The sequence below is a fragment of the Pleurotus ostreatus genome, assembly GCF_014466165.1.
Source record: "Pleurotus ostreatus strain PC9 chromosome Unknown scaffold_5, whole genome shotgun sequence".
NCBI lineage: Eukaryota > Fungi > Basidiomycota > Agaricomycetes > Agaricales > Pleurotaceae > Pleurotus > Pleurotus ostreatus.
The window spans coordinates 527,387-546,022 of record NW_023503160.1 but is presented as its reverse complement, the minus strand read 5'-3'; the positions used below and the strand labels follow the sequence as shown (position 1 = coordinate 546,022).

Here is an 18,636-nt window from a genome sequence, read left to right as displayed (position 1 = left end):
AAACACGCTTACTCTCATCGCGACGCCGACCTCCAATGCATCACCTCCAAGCAGCGCAGCTAATCCACACCCTGCTATTCACTACGCCAGGTAATGCCTTCCGTCCTCTGTCCCCCCACAAAGGGGATCACTAATGTTGTCAATCAGCAGTATACCACTTCGTATAGAGCCCAAGTTCCTAATGATGTACGTGCTCAGCGCGTCTTCCTCAACCGTTCTCACCGCTCAATCAAATGTGTCTTGTGTTGCCCACAGAGGGGGTACAGATCGAGTCAATAAGGTCAAACCCGACCTCGATACACTGACAGTGGTAGGGACGCAATACGAGTATCTCGACACCCAGCTGGAAGATCACTAGGCGCTGCCGCCGTTGCCGATGTTCCCGTTAGACCCACTCCCCTTGTTGGTGTTGTAGTTCCCGCTGTTCCCGTTTCCACCATTCGCGTTGCGGTTCCCGCCCGTAGATATAGGCCTATAGCTTTAAATTTTGCGGTGCCGCGTGAGCGATTGCGGAGGACAATTTCGGATGGGACGACTTACAAGAAATCAACAGACCTCTGGGCAACCGCCACTTCAGCTTGCTCGCCCGTCTGCTCGGTCTGGATCACCGGCGTCGCTGTGTTGCACGATCAGGCCACGGACAAAGGCCAATACGAGCGAAGCGTACCCAAGGCGAATACAACAGAGACGTAAGCAGCGATTGCAAGGATCGACTTGGTCTGCATATTGTTGAAGACTTGGAGTATCGAGTGTAGCTTGGCTGTTTGCTGAGCTGTAGGTGAGTCGAACAGGATCCCCCCTTTATATACATACTCACTGACACCCAGAATATTTCAGGTGATCAGTGATTCAACGTCGACTCCGAAGCACTTAGTTTTCTGACGGCCACAAAGGAGTCTGGCTCATAGGTATTAATTCGCTAGGGCATTCATTCTATACCTTCTAGGACTTCTTGGTAAGAGTAATTTCCCGAGCGCGTAAGCTTCAGAACTACTCCTCGCTGCACCACTGACGAACTTCTCAGCGGGAACCGACGAAAGCCCTAGCGGCAAATCCAGAACCTCACCGCCTTGAATCGTTATCACATTCTTTTCACGATGGTGTGGCATGGTGGCAACTGTATAATCAAACCGGTAAGCATGTAAGCTTCGGAGAGCATCAGCCACTGGCATTCAAAGGCAACTTAGAGAAAGGGGCTGCTCCTATTGAGTCCCTCATCGCGAAAGGAGGTCACCGGTCATCAGTCAGAATTCGACCAGCACACCCGCCGTTCACCAAGACATTGAACTAGACACTGAACTTCTAGTTTTCTCGCTACTTTTCCGTGCGCAAAGATTCAATATTGTCGCACTCTATGAGCGCCATACCTCGGCTTGTCTGTGAATGAACGCCTAGACGAGGAAGCACCTCCAAATCCTCGACTAAATCTAACTCGGGTGGCACTGATTGAATGACTCGGACTATGCATAGCCTGCCGTCGTGTTGATGTATCAGAAGCAAAATAAATCGACTTCTACGGCCCCATCAGTTCATGTTCAGTGTAATGAGTCCAGGACGCCCTTCGAGCACAACGGGAAGCGATTAAGGTGAAATCGGATTAAAACCGATACAAAAACACTCAGTCTAGATGCACCTGGTGACCGACACCTGTAATGTGCATCAAAGTGGGCGACAATTGTGGCGAGAGACGTGATACACGGTGACATATATTGACAACTAATGATACAAGGTGCTTTGCTTTCACAATCCCTTGATGGCCTGTAGCTATAATAATCTTTCTCAATCAAAATCGACGGATTTACTTAGCGCTTGGTTATTGATTACATACTTTATCTTATCTACGAAATGCCACCTACATCCTTTCTTCTCTTCCTACCACTCGATGTCTGCTTCACTGACTCCCGATTCCTCCAGCTCCGTCTCCATCGACCCGCCAAGTCTCCACCAAAATACCCTCGTCCCCGGCGCAAAAGACTGGTTCAGTAGTGTATTGGCAAATTTCCTGTTCAAATACATCGTCTCGTATAGTCGCATCCGAATTTCTTTTGCGAGGAGGTGCTAATAAGTAACAGGAACTACATAGACCAATACACAGCTGCTGTCGTTTGTTCAGCTCGTCCAGGCCAGGCTCAACCGAAGGGCTAGGGAATCTTTTGCTTCAGCCGCGGAATAAGCTGACCTTCCCGGCAAAACACAACTTGAGTTATTCGCAGTCGAACCATGCCATGATTCAAATCGACGTATGATTGCAAGTTCGCGAACGGCACCGTCGTCCCTGACGTACAAACCACGGTCCACTCGTCAATACGATTCCTTTCCACTCACCGCGTCGACCTCTGTGTTGACTTCTCTTGGATCATGCCTCCTCCTCCTCCTCCTCCTCCATGGGTACCGTCGCCGCGGGGAATTCAGCACGACCACTTCTTGTTCTTGTCATCACTAGAAGGGATCAGCTTGGAGCCCATGTCTGATCACTCCCTCTTACACTGAGTCGACGTCTCTTTCTGCGTTTCTATCGCTGCACGTCCATTTCTTGTTCTTATCATCGCTGGGAGCAGTCAGCTTGAGGCATGTGTCTGATCCTTTCTGAAAGCATTTCACTTACACCGAGTCGAGCTCTCTCTGAGAAATGCAGCGGCACACAGTCAGAAAGGTTGAATGGTGAAGTCAGTCAAAAGTAGGCGCGTACCGTGGCTCTGGGCACGGCGAGGGCCGTTGAGAGAGTAGCATAGACAACTAGGGCGGCGAATATAGAGAGCTTCATATTTGCAGAGAGGTATTCAAGCGGTAGACGGTGGAGTTGTTGATAGTAGGGCGATGGAGATAATAACGCTGGGATGCGCTACTGTTCATAGCGAGTAAAGAGGGTTTATATATGCTCAAAAAGAGGGCAGAGGGCTCGAGAATAAACTAGTAGTCAGAGGGCTAGAGGTGACCCGCGGGTGGAAGAAGACAAGGTTGGTATAGGAGACCTCCTGACTCCCTCCTGAGGCCTCGAGGTGCAATCCGAGAAGTGGAGAAGGCTTGGGATTTATACCAAAGCATACTAGCACCAACGCGATGCTTTTCTGATGCTCTATAGATGTGGAAGTTAGGATATTCCAGATGGGACTGGACAAGGAACGAACGAGTTCATTTGGGCTTTCTACAGTGTATCAGTGCCGTGACTAACATCAATGCCATGCTTTCTGCTGACCTATGGGTGGTTACTTTAGTTGGTGTGACAACATAGGGTCCTCGAACTAATACAAAGGAACGGTCATTTTTCTTTGGGAGCACTACAAGCAGTTAATCGTAGATTATAGGAATGTCCAGATCGTTCTCCACATGGCGCGTCGTGTCGTATTTCTCCTTCGTCCGCCGCTCCAGCGCCCATTCCTTTATTCTTTCGAAGTCCCTGCAACGGTGTACGACGCTGCCTTTCGGGAAGGCCCGGCGTACTGCTGCGTCCCATTGCCATACGATTGTGCTGACGTCTGACGAGCACATCAATGACTGGCGGATGCTGTCGATGCAGTGGTTGATGTGCTCCGCGGTGCTGGTGTCGTCCATGCGCATGTCGGGATAGTGGTCGGGATAGAGCGCTTTGCGGATTTGATTCTAGCAATTCAACTACGATTAGATAGCTCCATTGGTTACGTCAGAAGAAGACAATGTCATGTACCAAACAGTGTATTTCGTGGAACACGTCGAGTTCGATGATGAAGTTCCCCTCGTCGCCCGGAATCTCTTCGGTGCGGTTGGGAAGGCGGGCAGCTTGGGACCTTGGGATTCGGGAGATACCAACTTGTAGGTGCGGCATCAGCAATTCGAGAGCAAAGGGAATATCGTTCGTGTAGCGTACAGTCGTAGAGGCCCGCCCAGCGAGCATCGAGCTCCGCAGAAGGGGGAGCTTGGAACGGAGAAATATCCCCCTCGAAGCCGTTGAAGAAACGGTAGTATTTGTATGAGATGGCATCTTGGGCAGGCGCTAGGCGTTTGGTTAATTGTGAGCGTATTGAGTCTTGCCGCCTAGTTGGTAGTAGCTATACGAACTCACAGTATAGCCACTTTTCTTCTCGTTGAACGTATAAATTACTCGCCAAGATAATGAACAATGCCGTCAAAGCACATGTTTGTGCAATGATGATATACCAAAGTGGACGCGAGGAGCGAGGGCGGGGCTGCTCCTCAATGAGCGAATCCTCTGAGTTGGTGTCGTCGCGGAGAACGGGTCTTTCCTTAGCATCCCAATCATCCAGGTTGGAATAATATGGCCGAGTAGACAGCCACTTTGGTCGCAAGGCTGATAGTAGGCCCATGGAAGCGTTGGGAGTCTCTGAGTCGTGCATGCTGGGGCCTATGGAGGGGTCAGACCCCTGCGGATTCTCTAGCCTGTGAATCCTGCGATTTTTTGCAAACTTCAAAGTAAGTTTTGGCTCGGCCAGAAGTTGTTCGTTCTTATTACAAGGAGAAATCCTAGAGTCTTGGGAGGACCGACCACGCAGTCACTCCTCAGATGGCACCCAATGCCATCGTTTGTGGAGCTGATTTGAACTTCGAAGCGGGTGCTTCATCTCCTTGCGAGCCTCATATCGCGCTTCTCTGTATGTACTGATATCGCCACGCCGAAAATATGGGATGATTGAAGTCGAAGTCGAAGTCAGACTCAATCGTTCCCACTGGGCCTTAAGAGTACTTTCATGAACACCGCCAACATTAGTTGCAACCTCTGCGCCGAATCGACGACATCAGGAAACCCTCGCCAGCTGCGAAGAGGAAAATGCTGGAACACGTATGCTCCTCAAAGCTGAGGCAATTGTAATCGCTCTCATACAGGATTAGTATATGAGAGCCTGTACCACGTACCGCCGTTTCACATAGTCGTTCAGGAAGGAAGCCTCTCCGATTTTGATTCTCCTCTTATTAGTCTAAACTTAGAGGGGGTGCTCTGCCTGTGGGATATATGTTGAGTAAACGTGGAAGCTTGCCCCTCACTGACAGCTTATAGTACATGAAACGGCAGCCTCTCGTCAAGGGTATGGCAGTCGATGCCTCCGCACTTCACGCCTATGATATCGCGTGCCTTCATGGTCTTCTTCGAAATGTCAGAATGGAGCCGCGTGCAACGGAAATGGCTAAATTTCGTGACACTGACTTCGGTTACTGCTGAGCAATGAGCATTTTGGGGGAAGTAAGCCCAAGTACCCCAGCAACCTCTATTGTACTCTCAAGGCCTGCCTGCTGGCAATGTGTCCCAGTAGTAAGTACGCTGGAGTCGGCGACGGGCGTGGATGATCGGCGAGGTTGAGGGCGGGAGAAGGCGGATCATGTGATCGCAAGGCATCCGACGTCAACTACGATCGCTTCGGAGCAGTCGAAACATGGTTGTCGTTGAAGCAGCATGCCCACAGACGAGCGAATCGCGTAACCGGAGCATTGCGGACATCTGCATCAACGACATTCTGTTATATATAGCTTATCTCAACGCCTCGACTTAAAAGACCTTCCCACTGACCGCCTTCTCTTCCCCCATCGACTCCCACTATGGCGGACGCACACCATCCACGACCCCACCGTCTCTCGCGTCTTCCAGCATGGTTTACCCGATGGCTAGGATACCGAGCGTCTCCTCCACCGAAGCTCCCTGATTGGCTTATTTGGCTATGGTGCGCCCTTAAAGTTACCAGGTTGGTATGATGGCGGCTGAAATTACCATCCGCGAAGGACATGGATTGCTGCATTCTGCGGCATCTCCGTGATACAAGCTGTATTCACTTATTCCCATTACTTTGTGGAGAGAGGCGCACCGACTATAGTCGCGAGTTACGTGAGTGATTCAAATCTCGCTGTTCATTCCCAGCAGAATCCCGAAATTCTGAGCGAAAAATTGTGAAACGTTCAGGGTGCATCGGCCGTCCTTATCTATGGTGCAATTGACGCCCCGCTCGCCCAGCCCCGGGCCCTCATGGGTGGCCACTTCATCGGCGCCCTCACCGGCGTAATCATCACAAAACTCGTCCACCTCGTCCCAACCGAGGAGCGCTACCTCGAGCTCCAATGGCTCGCAGGGTCGCTCGCCTGCGCAACAGCCATCGTCATCATGCAGATAACCTCTACCACGCACCCTCCCGCAGGCGCCACTGCCCTCCTCGCTGCAGTTAACGCCGACGTGCGGCACCTAGGGTGGTACTACCTCCCGATCATACTGTTGACATCGACGTTGGCGTTGGCTGTGGCATTGGTAATGAATAATATCCAGAGGAGGTATCCAGTATTCTGGTTCCAGCCCGCCGTCAGCATACCTGCGAAACCATCGCCTGACCTCGGTGGTCCGGAGCCAAAGGACGCTGATGGCACCAAGGGCGTTGAGCCGTCGAGCGTCAGCGTCAGCAGCTCGGAGGACGTAGCGAAAGTGGGAACAAGTCCTGTTTGAACGTCGACCGCAGATGCCGTTCTCATATTTCCACTCCACACACCAACCACGACGGCAGAAACGGCGCAATGACGTTCGCTTCTCTTATAACGGCCTTCTTTGCTCATATATCCGTTGTATAATTATGTTATTCTCGTGGCATTCGTTGACTTTGTATGCACACTTGGGGCGTACTTGACGCCGAGTACTCACTACTAAATTTATATTCGTTCTATAAATATAGTGACGCTATTAATCGACTTGCATTAAGCAGTCTTCTGTGCCTTGTGCACCTCATCTTCGGTGTAAGGACCGACATGCGAGTATGCACTTACATATGGTTGCTCACGTATGATTACTCGGTTTTCTCGCACTTACGCTTGCCTATGGCGTATCCTCTGTCTTCGTCCGGGTACATCGGTATTCACGAATATCCGCCGACCTTCCAGGAATCCAAAAATCCGCAGGGAAATATAATTCGCCAGTGAGTCTTTGTTCAGTACGGCAATATCTGACCGGAGAATGGATAAGTAGTGTTTGGAAACACGCACGGAACTCGAGGGTCACTATGACTGATCAATCATTGAAGGAGCAGATTTGTCCAAAATGTAGTTTATTTGCGAAGGGGAACTTCGAGTACTTGTATGCTGAGGATGCACCCAGATCTCTCAGTAACTATCGGACAATACGGGACGCAGCTGAAACCTAAAGCTGAAGTAGATACCGTGCAAATGCAAGTAACCACGATCGTGTATCATATAGAACACGGATCGAGAGTGGCCTGATCACTTGAGTGCCACTTACCCTTGCGGCAAGTACCGTCGGTCTCTGGACTCTGGAGTCGAGGGCCACAAATGGAGAACGTCTCGTAGAGTGCCGTTCGATTCACCATGAGCGTCGTTGCCTAGGAGAGGGGGCTCAGGGGGTCTTCCTCCTTGAAGGCGATCTGCGGGCTTAGCTTCCTCTCTCCCGGAGTCAGGGATGTTACAGCCAACAACCCGCGCCCACAGGCATACGTATTAGCGGCCCCTGCTCCATGGTTGATGGCGGGATTAACCTAGGACTTGGCCTGGGAGGCAATGGTCTTTCAAGCGGCGTCTTCGGCTACGACGCAAGCCTGATCAGCGCGGATGGATAGGGAGACATTGTACCGCGCTTCGTCGGCAGGGAAAAACAGAGATCTGCAACAGCTTTCAGGCTCGTAGTTTCATAATTCCAACCGTGGCATCAGGCGAAACAAGGCGGCAAAACCATTGGACGTGTATGCAAAGTACACACGGATAGGCAAATCTCGGTGAACTCGCAATTGCCTCCGTAAAATCAGTCGGGAATTGAAGAGAAGTTAACGTTGGATTTGTTAGGCGGCGTGGAATATGTTACAAGCTGGACGAGATATTATGGGCCTAGGGCGAGGAAGGGAAACAAGGAAGGCTATTGCGATGATTATGCTACACGGATTTGTGGAGGTTTATGCCATCAGTTGACGACCCATGTAAATTGAAAACTACTTTAGGCATTAGATTAAACGGGGAGTAATATTGATGTCGAACGGTACGATGTGACTGAGACAGACAATCAGGATTCGGCATGAGTCCCTTCGAGCAGCACACAGCACATACCTTGTTATCGCGGTAGTAAAATCAACTTGTGGAGCGCCAGCCTCTTTATTATACGAGATATTGAATTGAGATAAGATTGCGGCCATAGTGAGCAGCATTGTCGTTTCAGCGAACTGGGTGCCTGTTTATTTACGCCGTATGAACAACGATCAGTGATCAATTAAATCGTATCAATCGACATCAAGAGAAACCGTACCAGGGCAAGTTCGTCGGCCAAAGCCGAAGCAAAATAGACGTGGGTCTGGCTGTTGAGTGGACTCATCCCCACCGTTGCCAACAAATCGCTCGGGATCAAAGATGTCGGGGTTAGGATATGTTTGAGAATCTCGTGTTACCGCCCTAGGAGACGACGGCGAGAAGCGGTATTCGTGAGTGCCAGGCAAGTGACAATGAGCGTAGACCTGAATACACACCACACATTGGCCACTACGGTGGTGCCGGCTGGGATGTGGTAGCCATGATATTCATCGTCTTGCGTCGCTAAATGAGGTAGTGCTATATCCGTATCAGTACCATCAACCCACATGAAATTTACGGGCCATAAAATAAATGGACGCACCAAGATTTGAAATGGGTGCGTATCGCAAAACCTCCTTCAACACCGCAACAAGATATTTCAGCTCTCCAAGATCCGATGCGCGGGGCAGGCCATCTGTGCGATCGTGTGCCTTCGTGACTTCATGTATCTCCAGCTGAGCCCGGCGCTGGACGTCTTGGTGAAGCGCCATTAGCATCACGAATGAGATCATCGCTGAAATTGTCTATAATTCAGTGCACACCGGGTATCAATATCGCAGAGCCACAATTCAATTATAAGGTATTAGGCTGCGCTTACGGTGTCGGTCGCCCCAGCGTAGAGCCCGCCAGCGGTCCATTTGATGATATCATCTTCGTCTGGGTCCACGAATGTACACCCATCCGGCCTCAAAAGCCGAGACGTGAACGAATCCGTATATGTCCCGGAAACCTGATCCAGTTGGGTAGGTACGTGTCTATACGTATGTGTGCAAGTAGCAGCACCCACCATCTGCCCTTTGACCCACTGATGGGGGACCTCCGATAGATCTTGCAGCCTTACGCGCCACGCCTCACCTTGGCGCTTAAAGCGTGCGCCTGGCATCCAAGATGGGATATATCGCACTGGAGAGTAAACAGCGGAGACGAAATTAACACCTTGCGTTGCAGTGCGACACTAGAAATGACCGGAGAACAGCACGAACGTATTGGAAAATAGTCGACCATCCAGCGACCCGGAGCCAGCGCCCACCCAGAGATCTGGGCCGCCTCTTCGGCCACACCAATGAAGAAGTCGTCTTCATCGAGGATGCTGTAGCCGTATGCCACCTTCATAACAACAGCAGCCGCGTTCCTGCCATCAGACACAGGTCGGACCGTATTTTAGTCTGCATTCCACCAGTGGAATGGAGGGAGGATAATATATTTACCGGCGGATATGTTTTTCGAAATTTCGTGGGCTGCGGCGAAATCCTTCGAGAAGGTTGTCTACTTCGGTTTCGAGAAGTTCCCAGTATTTCTTGGTCGCGCGAGCACCCAAGCCCGACTGCATGAGCTTCCGGTAGCGAGCGTGGCGTTCGTTCGAGGCGGAGATATTAAATACGGAATTTCCCCGCCCGCATAGTACGTGATACATCCAAGATTTGGGGCGATCGGAATACATATGAGCGCGTTTATTAAGGAGATCGTGTATGGCATCTCGAGTATTGAGGACTATGGTCCGTCGATTATAGACTCTAAATGAAATGAGAGGCGCTGACAACGGATTGGTTAGTCATTGAGACCCTGTAATAAATGCATAGAACACACATCCGTATTCCTTGCTCCAAGAAGCATAGGTCTTCCATGGATGAATACGTGGAAGCAGCTTCTGTGCACCAGCAAAGGTGTACGTGCTTGGACCAGGAGGAAGAGGCAAATAGTGTTGTCGAGGGAATAGTTTAAAATATCCACATAATGCTAATGTTACGAAGCAAGCCAGGAAAGTGAACATAGGAACCAAAGAGGGAATGAGAGATAGGATGCTCACTGGACCCCTTGCTTTATATAGTGCGAGACGTGTCTACCAAAGAACCGGATGGTCTTAGATTAGTGTTTGTTGAGTTTTATTGAGGGGGGCAATGGGCATCTGCGACATCCGGCGGGAATGCAGAGCATCGATCTCAATGGGCCGTTCCAAGAATATTGCCCCAAGAATATACATCCCCCGCGAGCTCTGTGAACCTGCCTGGCCCCTCCCACGACGGGGAGGTTGCTCGTTGAGGATAGATAGATAGATCTTGGAAGTAGGCTCGTTCACGTGGCGATACGGAACTTGATCGTGGCGTGGACCTGAGGCAAAACGTCGAATTCTACATAAGCCTGGGTGTGTCAGCCTGTTCGCTGCTTCGCGCAATGACAATGCGACGAGAACTTACCAGAGCGCGTCACAATGGGGTGCTTGATCAGCGTCGTGACATGGAGTATGTCATCAGGGTACCGGAAATCATAATAACATCATAGGCCACTTGTATCGGACAGTGCGTAGGCCATAGCACGTACGGTGGTACTCCGCGCCAGGCAACACGATCGTAGGGGCGTGCAATCGTTCACTGCTTGCTGCACGGATGACCGGATTGCCCGAGGAACGGTTCTGACGATAACGATAGCCGGAGCGCTCGCTGCGGACGCCCATCGTGCACAGCGGGATACGAAGGGAATGTTTCACAAGCTATAAAGTCGGCTTCGAGTCAGAGTCGTTACCTCTCTCACGTCGCTGAGTCAGTGAGCCACATCTGAATGCTTTTAAACCCAAAGGTTTACTCGACGTTAACTTGGGAGCCTAGGTGACTCGACCAACTGTAGACTTACTCGATGGTGAGCAACCGTAATGAATGGGAAATAATTATTAATAAGCCTGAGCACCTGAAGAACAGCAGCATCCAGTATTCGAGCAATCGATGACCAAGTTCATCGACAGCGGTTCATTAACTTCGGAGTAAGTAGTCGGGGGTCGGACAGCCTGCCGGCCTTTAGCAAGCATGCCTATGGAGGTCGCCCGGTGGACTGTTTTGGCAAGTGAGGATCACCGGACTTGAGAAGCGCTGGGAGTGCGCAGCAGCAAATCATTGCGCAGTCCCGTCGCCAAAATACCCCAGTCCTACAGACACTGGTTTGTTCGCCGCACAGCGGCATCGCCTGAGAAACGTGCACCTTGGCAAAGATTATATTATCACAGGTGTCACGCTCATCAGTAAAAGGATCACTAATTCGCTTGGTGTCACGGGTGTGACGTTACATTTGTACTGCGAGCATCATCGCACCTTCTGTTCCTTTTTCTCCTCCTCTCCACCAGGCTCCTTCCTTCTTCTGCTTCTCTCCTTTATAATTTACATACATAAGGACGGACCTCGACCAGATTCCCCTCGTCCTGTGATGATACCTCTCGCTCTCCTGACTCTTCTCTCCTCCACCCTCATCGACGCTTCCCCCGCAGCGGCACCTCTCTCGCACGCATCCCACGCAGACGCACCCCTCTTCCCCCAGTCGCAGTACAATTCGAACGCTCATTCACATTATTATGATAAACGCTCCCCGGATGGCCTGCACTTGGAGCTAACTCGCAGAGCGTCCCACTGGAACTCTTCCTCCGGAGCCCTGGACCTAACGTACTACGATTCAGTAGCAGACCATATCCGGGGCAAGTACGGGTATGCGAACAGGGCCCAGAAGAGGGCCCTTGCTGCAGGAGCAAGCTGGGACGATATCCTGCACAAGAGAGCAGCAGCGGATTTACCTGTAGTAAACCAGGTGAGTGGTTGTTGTTCATTGTCACCATTAGTGGCCATCTTGATACCATCTCTTTCATAGCGCGCAGACTCAAGTTACTTTGGCACTGTTCAGATCGGTACCCCGTAAGTGCTCTTCTTTGTATTTCTCATTTCATTTCTCTCCTTGCATCCCCGGAGTGGCCTTTCTTCTATTCTGTTCGAATTCTATTGCCCGTTGTCGTCCACAACCACAAGACTTCCTCGGCATCCGGCTTATTCACCACCCAATATCTTCTTCCTTCCAAGCCGGATACACTCCATGCCAAGCGTTCTCTCCCCCAATCTTGGCACTTGGAAGTTGATTCCAGAACCTTGGCGCCTCCATCCTGCCAATCATTCACGGTCTATGGACGACGAATAGACATTATACTTTCGGCACCATCATCCGCTCGACGTCCAACAAAGCACCCTGGCTTGCGCCCGTCACAGCATTCCTTATGTCAACCCAAATCCGGACCATCCGCCTTAGCCCTCACGCACCGCTTCTCGCTTGCCGCTGGCTTAGGTGCTTGTAAACTAGCTTGGGTATTGGGACACTTGACGTTGCGTGGCTGCGTACGGAGCTTGGTGCTTGGGTATTAGTGATGGCTTGGTTGCATCATAGCGCTGGGGCCTGCTTGGACACTTGGGAAAGTCGGATTTGCCGGTGTTGAGTGGGAGGCATAGTGACGGCTAGCGAGGGTCAACCGGTTGGGCTAGTTGTGACGGAAATAACTGCTGTTATTTTCGGTACCCCGGAATCCGGTCGACTCACGTGCATACGCGGATACGACACACTGCTACCACATACCGCGTACATCTGTACACTGTCACTATCCGCGCGGTCGACAGAGTCTTTCTGTTTCTTTGCATCCACCACCATCTGTCCACCATCCCCTCGCGTTCCATCACCCATCATTATGGTGCCCCTGGATCGTTGACACGGTCGACCCACGCTGGCAGATGGATGGATAGGAACCTATGATGGCTAGTATGGGTTGCGGTGATTACCTTAATCGTCGAGACCGGGTTATGATTCTGATGGGATGGAAATGCGACATGATGATGGCGCCAACGCCGGGGAGGGGGCGAAGGCTGATCGGCATCTCAGTCGCGCGCGCGCGTCGTTGTCGCAGTTCCCAACGGTGGAAGCGCGCGCTCATGGCGAACGGGGCCTGAGGAATATTCAACGAGTTCTCCGACTTGGGTCTACACGCCAGCAATCATCCAAGTCTTCCCAATCTCCATCTCATCTCGTGAACGACGGCGAATTCGATCCATAATGTCATTTGACGCACATACCTACACTTACCCTGGGCCTTATTACTTATCTCACTTTCTTGTCGCTCTGTTCGTTGTCTGCCCTCTGATACTGATCGTCTTTAACAGACCGCAGCCAATGAACGTTATCCTCGACACTGGATCTTCCGATCTCTGGGTAGCCGACTCCTCTTGTCAAACGTGTGACCCGACCACTCCCTTGTTCAGTCTATCACGGAGCTCTAGCATTCAAGGAGGCGGCACCAGTGGGCAGAGAGTTACTATTAGGTACCTTTTTTGCTTTGTCGTTAGCAGCGATCGCTAACAGGATGCAGATATGGCTCAGGCGAGGTAGCAGGATCCGTCGCGCAAGACACGGTCGCGATGGGACCTTTTACCTTCCCCCAGCAAACGTTCCTTGCCGTAGACCAGACGAGTAATGGGCTCTTAGATGGGAGTGTTTCAGGGATTTTGGGACTGGCGTTCAGCGCGATCAGCAGTACAAGAAGTACCCCTTTCTGGCTGAATCTCTTGAACAACGGGGTGCGTTTCCTCGTAATCCGTCATTTAGTTCTGTTGTTGATATACTAACACATCACAGGGCACAGCTAATTCACTCACCGCGCCAGAGATGTCATTCTGGCTGAGACGTCTGAGAGGTGTACCTGGTGTGCAACTCGAAGAGTCTGGGGGAGTGTTTACGCTCGGAGGGAGGAACTCGTCTTTGTTCCAAGGAGACGTTGAGTTTTTGCCGCTGACGGGTGGAAATACACGGACTTTCTGGTTGTTGAATTTGGCTGGTAAGGACGGCGGATCACCTTTCTTCTTGTTCTGACGAGCCCCGTGTGTAGGTTTAACGGTGAATGGAAACGTCGTCAATGTTGCGACGGGAAACGCCGGCGTCAGTGCTATTGACACTGGTACTACCTTGATTGGAGGCCCGTCGGCTGATGTTAGGGCTATCTGGGACGCGGTACCAGGATCTCAGCCAGTTGACGGCATGGACGGATTCTTCTCGTTCCGTAGGTCACTCTTTTCCTCCTTCTATCCACGTATCATAACAGGCCGCTTCCCCTCCAGCGTGCACTCAAACCGTCAGAATGACTATCTCTTACGGCGGACAATTCTGGCCCATAAATCCCCGCGACATGAACCTCGGTCGTCTCGCTCCCGGCTCCTCGCAATGTCTCGGCGGCGTCTTCGATCTCGGGCTGGGCAGCAGCATCGTCAGCGGAGGAGGAAACCCTAATTGGGTCGTTGGGGATGTATTCCTGAAGAATGTGTATTCGATATTCAGCGCCGGGAATCCCCCGAGTATTGGCTTTGCGCAGCTCTCTGACGCTGCGGGCGGGTCGTCTGGTGAGCAAATTGTTCTTACCTTGCTTCTATTCTATTCTATTCTGTTCTGTTCTGTTCGTCGTGGGGGTGGGGAGGTTTATTGGTGCTTTCACTTTCGGCCTGTGGGGCGGTGTGGGTGTTTGAAGCCGTTTCTCTCTACGGACGCGACGGAGACGAGAAATCAATATCTGACCTCTAGTTGGTTTTTCTTCTTCGGTATCTTCGACTTCGACTTCAAATGCATCACCTTCGACTTCGACCGCCACATCAATTGTATTTATAACTTCAAATTCGGCTTCTTCGACTTCGACGGCAACAGGTACGCCCGGTACCAATGCCAACCCCAGTCCGAACACTGGGAATAACAATGATGGGAATTCCTCGGGCACTGGTACGTGCTCATTCCTCGTGCCCTCCTGCCCTGTCTTTTCATGTGCGGTCGTTAACTTGGCTTGCTTGTGTAGGAAACGGTGCGATTGGCGGCACACAACTGGTGATGAGCGCTGTGCTGGCTCCGGTGGTCGTTGCTCTCTGGGCAATGATGTGAGATGTGAACGTATCCATCTTCACCTTCATCACCCACCGCGACAACGACGATAGCCAGTTCGATGTGCAATGGGTGTGGGTATGGGTATGGGCATGGGCCAGGGACGGGGAGAATGAAAATATATTGGTACTGACTTGATTTTGATACACATATGTGGATTGATCTTTCGGACATTTCTGAGCATACTGAGTAATCTATTCGACCGCATTTTGCATATACATGACAATGGCACTGCGACGATGCACTATCAGCGCTTTCAGGGTTCCAGGCGTCCCAACTGGAGCTGAGTCCCATGTATGTTCTAGTACTGAGCACTGTCGTCTTTGAAAATAAGTAGGCTGGCTGTAGCAGCTATGAAAGTAGTTGATGCCTGGGCCACTCCTTATCACCAAATTCTATCGGTGGCAAGCTCCCAGCCTTGCAGCCATGATATCGGTCAAAGGTATCTGGACGACTTTGTTGACAGGGCCAGAGAAGGGCAACATGGCGGGATTTCAGTGCTGGCCAGAGTGGGGTCCAAGTACCCTCTAGCGGTCATGGCGACTGCAGATGTCCCACAAGAGACGCGCGCAAACTGCCTGGCGCTCGAGACAGCCCCTGTGGTTTGGGAGGTCAATACACCGGGCCATTCGAGATGAGGCATTGGGTAGGGAAATTGAACCAGGCCGTGCAAAGTGTCAGAGATGTTGGGGCTGCAGGACAGGCCCTGAAGAGATCGAGCACTTGGATGACACGATAGACCACGGCACGAACAACCTCAAGGATCGTATTGATATTTAAATTACGAAACGTTACGCATGAGGTCGTAGAAGGGGTTGTAGCCCAAATCACATAGACATGAAAGAAGAAGGTCGGCCCATTCAGTAATGAGGAGTAGGGTTGTCGGCATGTTCGTGAAGCGAACTGGAAAATTTCTCGTCTTTCTCGGTACTCAGGCTAAGGTCGGCAACAGCGGATCCGTGTAGGTGCTGGGCAGCTCCTTCGCTGTCGAAAAGGGCCGCAGTCTCTTCAAGGGTGCGGTTCTTCGTCTCGATAATGAAGAAGTAAAGGAATACGACCTCAAAGAGGAGCCAGCAACAGTACACAACCTAAGTATGTTCAGGTTATTGTCAAGCCGTCATAGAGAGCGGTGGTATACGAGCATACATAGTACTTCCATTGGATAGCATGGAGCGCCACTGGGTTGACGTATTGGTTGAAGATCAGCGACAAGGATTTGGCGCAAACGAAAACGGTAAATCCTTTGGCGCGCAGGGGGAGAGGTAGAATTTCCACGGTGTATGAGACGATGAGAGGCGTAAGGGCGATGCTGTATTGATGTCAGCGCATGGGTCATAGTCAGACAACATTCAGGAAAGTACCTACTCGTACGAGGCGTAAAACAGGAATATGAACGCGATAACTGCATGCGCGGCAGCATGTGACCCGTGGATGGCGAACTCGGCGGAGCACACGGTTTGCATGGTAAAGAAGATGAGCATGCCCACGCCTGAAGTCAGGAACAGAAATCGTCGGCCCAGTCGGTCGCACAGAGCAACTGCAAGGAGTGCCCATCCTAAGTTCCATATTTGAAGAACTCCATTGATGAGGAGCTAAATGGCGGTTTAGATGGTGGGAAGGCCGCGCTAGATAGTCATATAAGAATACGAACCTGGGTTGTTGGATCAGCGACACCTATTGAGTTGAGTACTATGTTGAGGTAGTACGATACGAGGCCATTCCCAGACCATTGAGAGAAGAAAGCCAGAGCGACGATAATGCGCATGCGTCTCCTGTTACCTGGAGTCGCTATGAGAGCCTTCCACCCTACATTAGCGGCGACAGTGCGATCGAAGTCAATAGCGTTCTTGATCTCATGGAATTCGTACTGAACAAGGGGATCATCCCTACATCCACGAAGTCAGCGGGTAGTCGCAAGATAGATGATCACCTAACGGCGCACCTGTTCCCATCGGCGTGGTAGTAGGCTAGCGTGTTCAATGCAAGTTCGTCTTTCCCTTTGCTAATCAACCAACGCGGCGATTCAGGTCCAAAGAGGACGAGGAATACCTGAAGTACGGCGGGGATGGCCTGAAGGGCCGAGGGGATACGCCATGACCAGGTGTTCTTGATCTTGAATGTACCAAAGGTGCTCCACGCGGCACTACACCCACGTTACGTTAAAAGCCCGCCCATGGAGTAAGGCGGAATGGTACGCACACAATGGCTCCAGAATACCATAGAGAATTATAAGTCGATGTTAGAGGGCCACGGTACACTGGGTAGGCAATTTCTGCGATCAGCATTGGCGCAGCACAAGCTGCGAAGCTCCAATCAGTAAATGAGAAGCAGAGAAAAGAGGCGAGCATACCACCGAATGCAAGCCCAAAACCGATCAGGAAACGTGCACCGATGAACATTCCAACTGACTGAGATGCTGTCTGGATTACAGTAGCAATGCACATAATCACGGCGCCAATAAAGACCGTCCTTTTACGGCCGAGACCGTCAGCTAAATACGGTGAAAATGGGTATGCTGCAAGGGAGCCTATATTCTGGAGTGAAGATTAATTTAGAGTAACTTTTGAGAGGTTAAGTAAAGAGGTAGATATACCTGCATTGCATTCAAGAGGCCAAGCATGCTTCCCGATGGGGTGTGGAAGTAATCCCTCCACTGAGGGAGAGTTTGAAGACCATTCATCATGCTTCCGTCATACCCGTTATTTGACGAGGTGATGAGGCTGGAAACGACGGTTGATACATATCAGGATATTGACGCAAGGGAGTACTTATGTACAGAAGGGCGATCCACGCGTGGAGGGCAATAAGACTGGTTGCATGATAAGTAGGCATACGAAATAGAGGCTACGAAACACCTACTGTCGATTGTTGTACCATTTCCGCTTCGGGTCGATAAGATGAACGTATCCGGCGTCGCCTGTGGCGTTTACTGCACCTCCGACGGTCATTGCAACCTGATACAACGAGCTGAAGTGGTGGTGAACTTCAGTGGGAGTTGACCACCCCTGCTACAAAGCTCCCAGACTCTTGCTAAGTATCACTTGAGGGCCACCCGCCTGACCTCGCACCATCTGACATGCTTCCCTTCCTGTGGTGGATATGTAGTATTTTTAGTCGAAATGCGCCACGACTGGGAGACGGGGTACGGCAAGTTGATCGAATTTCCCCGCACTAAAATCAGTTTATAATGAGCTTCTCGATCAAGATGTAGATAATAGAACATTCGCCTCGAAAGCGTGAGTATGAATCCCACATTACGTCCTCTCGGCTTGAGAAGGGTTTCGAGACCCCCAGAGGACACTTCATTGCGAAGCTCTCTGCGGGTTGTCTAGTGAGTAAGCCGCGTTTTACCTTGCTTCTTCTAAGTATTCTGTTCTTCGTGGAGAGGCCCGGTGCCAACCTCAGTCCGAATATTGGGAACAGCAATGGTGGTTCCTCAGGCTGTGGTACGTGCTCCCCTCTCGTTCTGTTCTTGGAGAGGGGAGAGGAGAGGTACTACTGTTGCCTCTTGCTTGCAGCGGGCGGAGTAGGGGATTCAATGCAGATGGCTGATACTGGAGCGCTCAAAGACTCTGGAGACAAAGATGTACTCGAGCTATTGCAGTCTGCGGTCGCTGGATCCCCTACTGTAGGACATCCTCTGGAGAGTTTCGCTACTTCACCGATACAAAACGG

The 18,636-nt window shown here is 51.1% G+C and overlaps 6 protein-coding genes across 6 annotated transcripts; 2 read left to right on the top strand and 4 right to left on the bottom strand.

Moving 5' to 3' along the window:
* Window positions 1–354: 354 nt before the first annotated feature.
* On the bottom strand, window positions 355–725 carry PC9H_007143 (uncharacterized protein; the record flags this gene model as incomplete). The annotated part of the gene is made up of 3 exons (XM_036776678.1): window positions 355–472; window positions 541–616; window positions 668–725. The coding sequence occupies 3 exons, from the start codon at window positions 723–725 to the stop codon at window positions 355–357; spliced, it is 252 nt and encodes an 83-aa protein (XP_036630298.1).
* Window positions 726–3,288: 2,563 nt separating this feature from the next.
* On the bottom strand, window positions 3,289–4,331 carry PC9H_007142 (uncharacterized protein; the record flags this gene model as incomplete). The annotated part of the gene is made up of 4 exons (XM_036776677.1): window positions 3,289–3,600; window positions 3,665–3,786; window positions 3,845–3,970; window positions 4,040–4,331. 4 exons carry the CDS (start codon window positions 4,329–4,331, stop codon window positions 3,289–3,291), a joined length of 852 nt encoding a protein of 283 aa, XP_036630297.1.
* A 1,195-nt stretch (window positions 4,332–5,526) lies between these two features.
* On the top strand, window positions 5,527–6,703 carry PC9H_007141 (uncharacterized protein; the record flags this gene model as incomplete). Its single annotated transcript, XM_036776676.1, has 4 exons — window positions 5,527–5,648; window positions 5,707–5,809; window positions 5,885–6,308; window positions 6,669–6,703. The coding sequence occupies 4 exons, from the start codon at window positions 5,527–5,529 to the stop codon at window positions 6,701–6,703; spliced, it is 684 nt and encodes a 227-aa protein (XP_036630296.1).
* A 1,207-nt stretch (window positions 6,704–7,910) lies between these two features.
* On the bottom strand, window positions 7,911–10,021 carry PC9H_007140 (uncharacterized protein; the record flags this gene model as incomplete). Its single annotated transcript, XM_036776675.1, has 10 exons — window positions 7,911–7,956; window positions 8,014–8,134; window positions 8,210–8,352; window positions 8,427–8,508; window positions 8,573–8,774; window positions 8,849–8,980; window positions 9,038–9,153; window positions 9,234–9,382; window positions 9,459–9,783; window positions 9,838–10,021. 10 exons carry the CDS (start codon window positions 10,019–10,021, stop codon window positions 7,911–7,913), a joined length of 1,500 nt encoding a protein of 499 aa, XP_036630295.1.
* Window positions 10,022–11,442: 1,421 nt separating this feature from the next.
* PC9H_007139 (uncharacterized protein) lies at window positions 11,443–14,961 on the top strand (the record flags this gene model as incomplete). Its single annotated transcript, XM_036776674.1, has 9 exons — window positions 11,443–11,817; window positions 11,878–11,921; window positions 13,206–13,364; window positions 13,412–13,619; window positions 13,678–13,876; window positions 13,928–14,098; window positions 14,157–14,435; window positions 14,734–14,805; window positions 14,879–14,961. 9 exons carry the CDS (start codon window positions 11,443–11,445, stop codon window positions 14,959–14,961), a joined length of 1,590 nt encoding a protein of 529 aa, XP_036630294.1.
* Window positions 14,962–15,821: 860 nt separating this feature from the next.
* Window positions 15,822–17,909, bottom strand: PC9H_007138 (uncharacterized protein; the record flags this gene model as incomplete). Its single annotated transcript, XM_036776673.1, has 9 exons — window positions 15,822–16,049; window positions 16,108–16,270; window positions 16,327–16,553; window positions 16,613–16,847; window positions 16,904–17,104; window positions 17,161–17,260; window positions 17,312–17,495; window positions 17,555–17,681; window positions 17,821–17,909. The coding sequence occupies 9 exons, from the start codon at window positions 17,907–17,909 to the stop codon at window positions 15,822–15,824; spliced, it is 1,554 nt and encodes a 517-aa protein (XP_036630293.1).
* Between the last annotated feature and the right edge of the window lie 727 nt (window positions 17,910–18,636).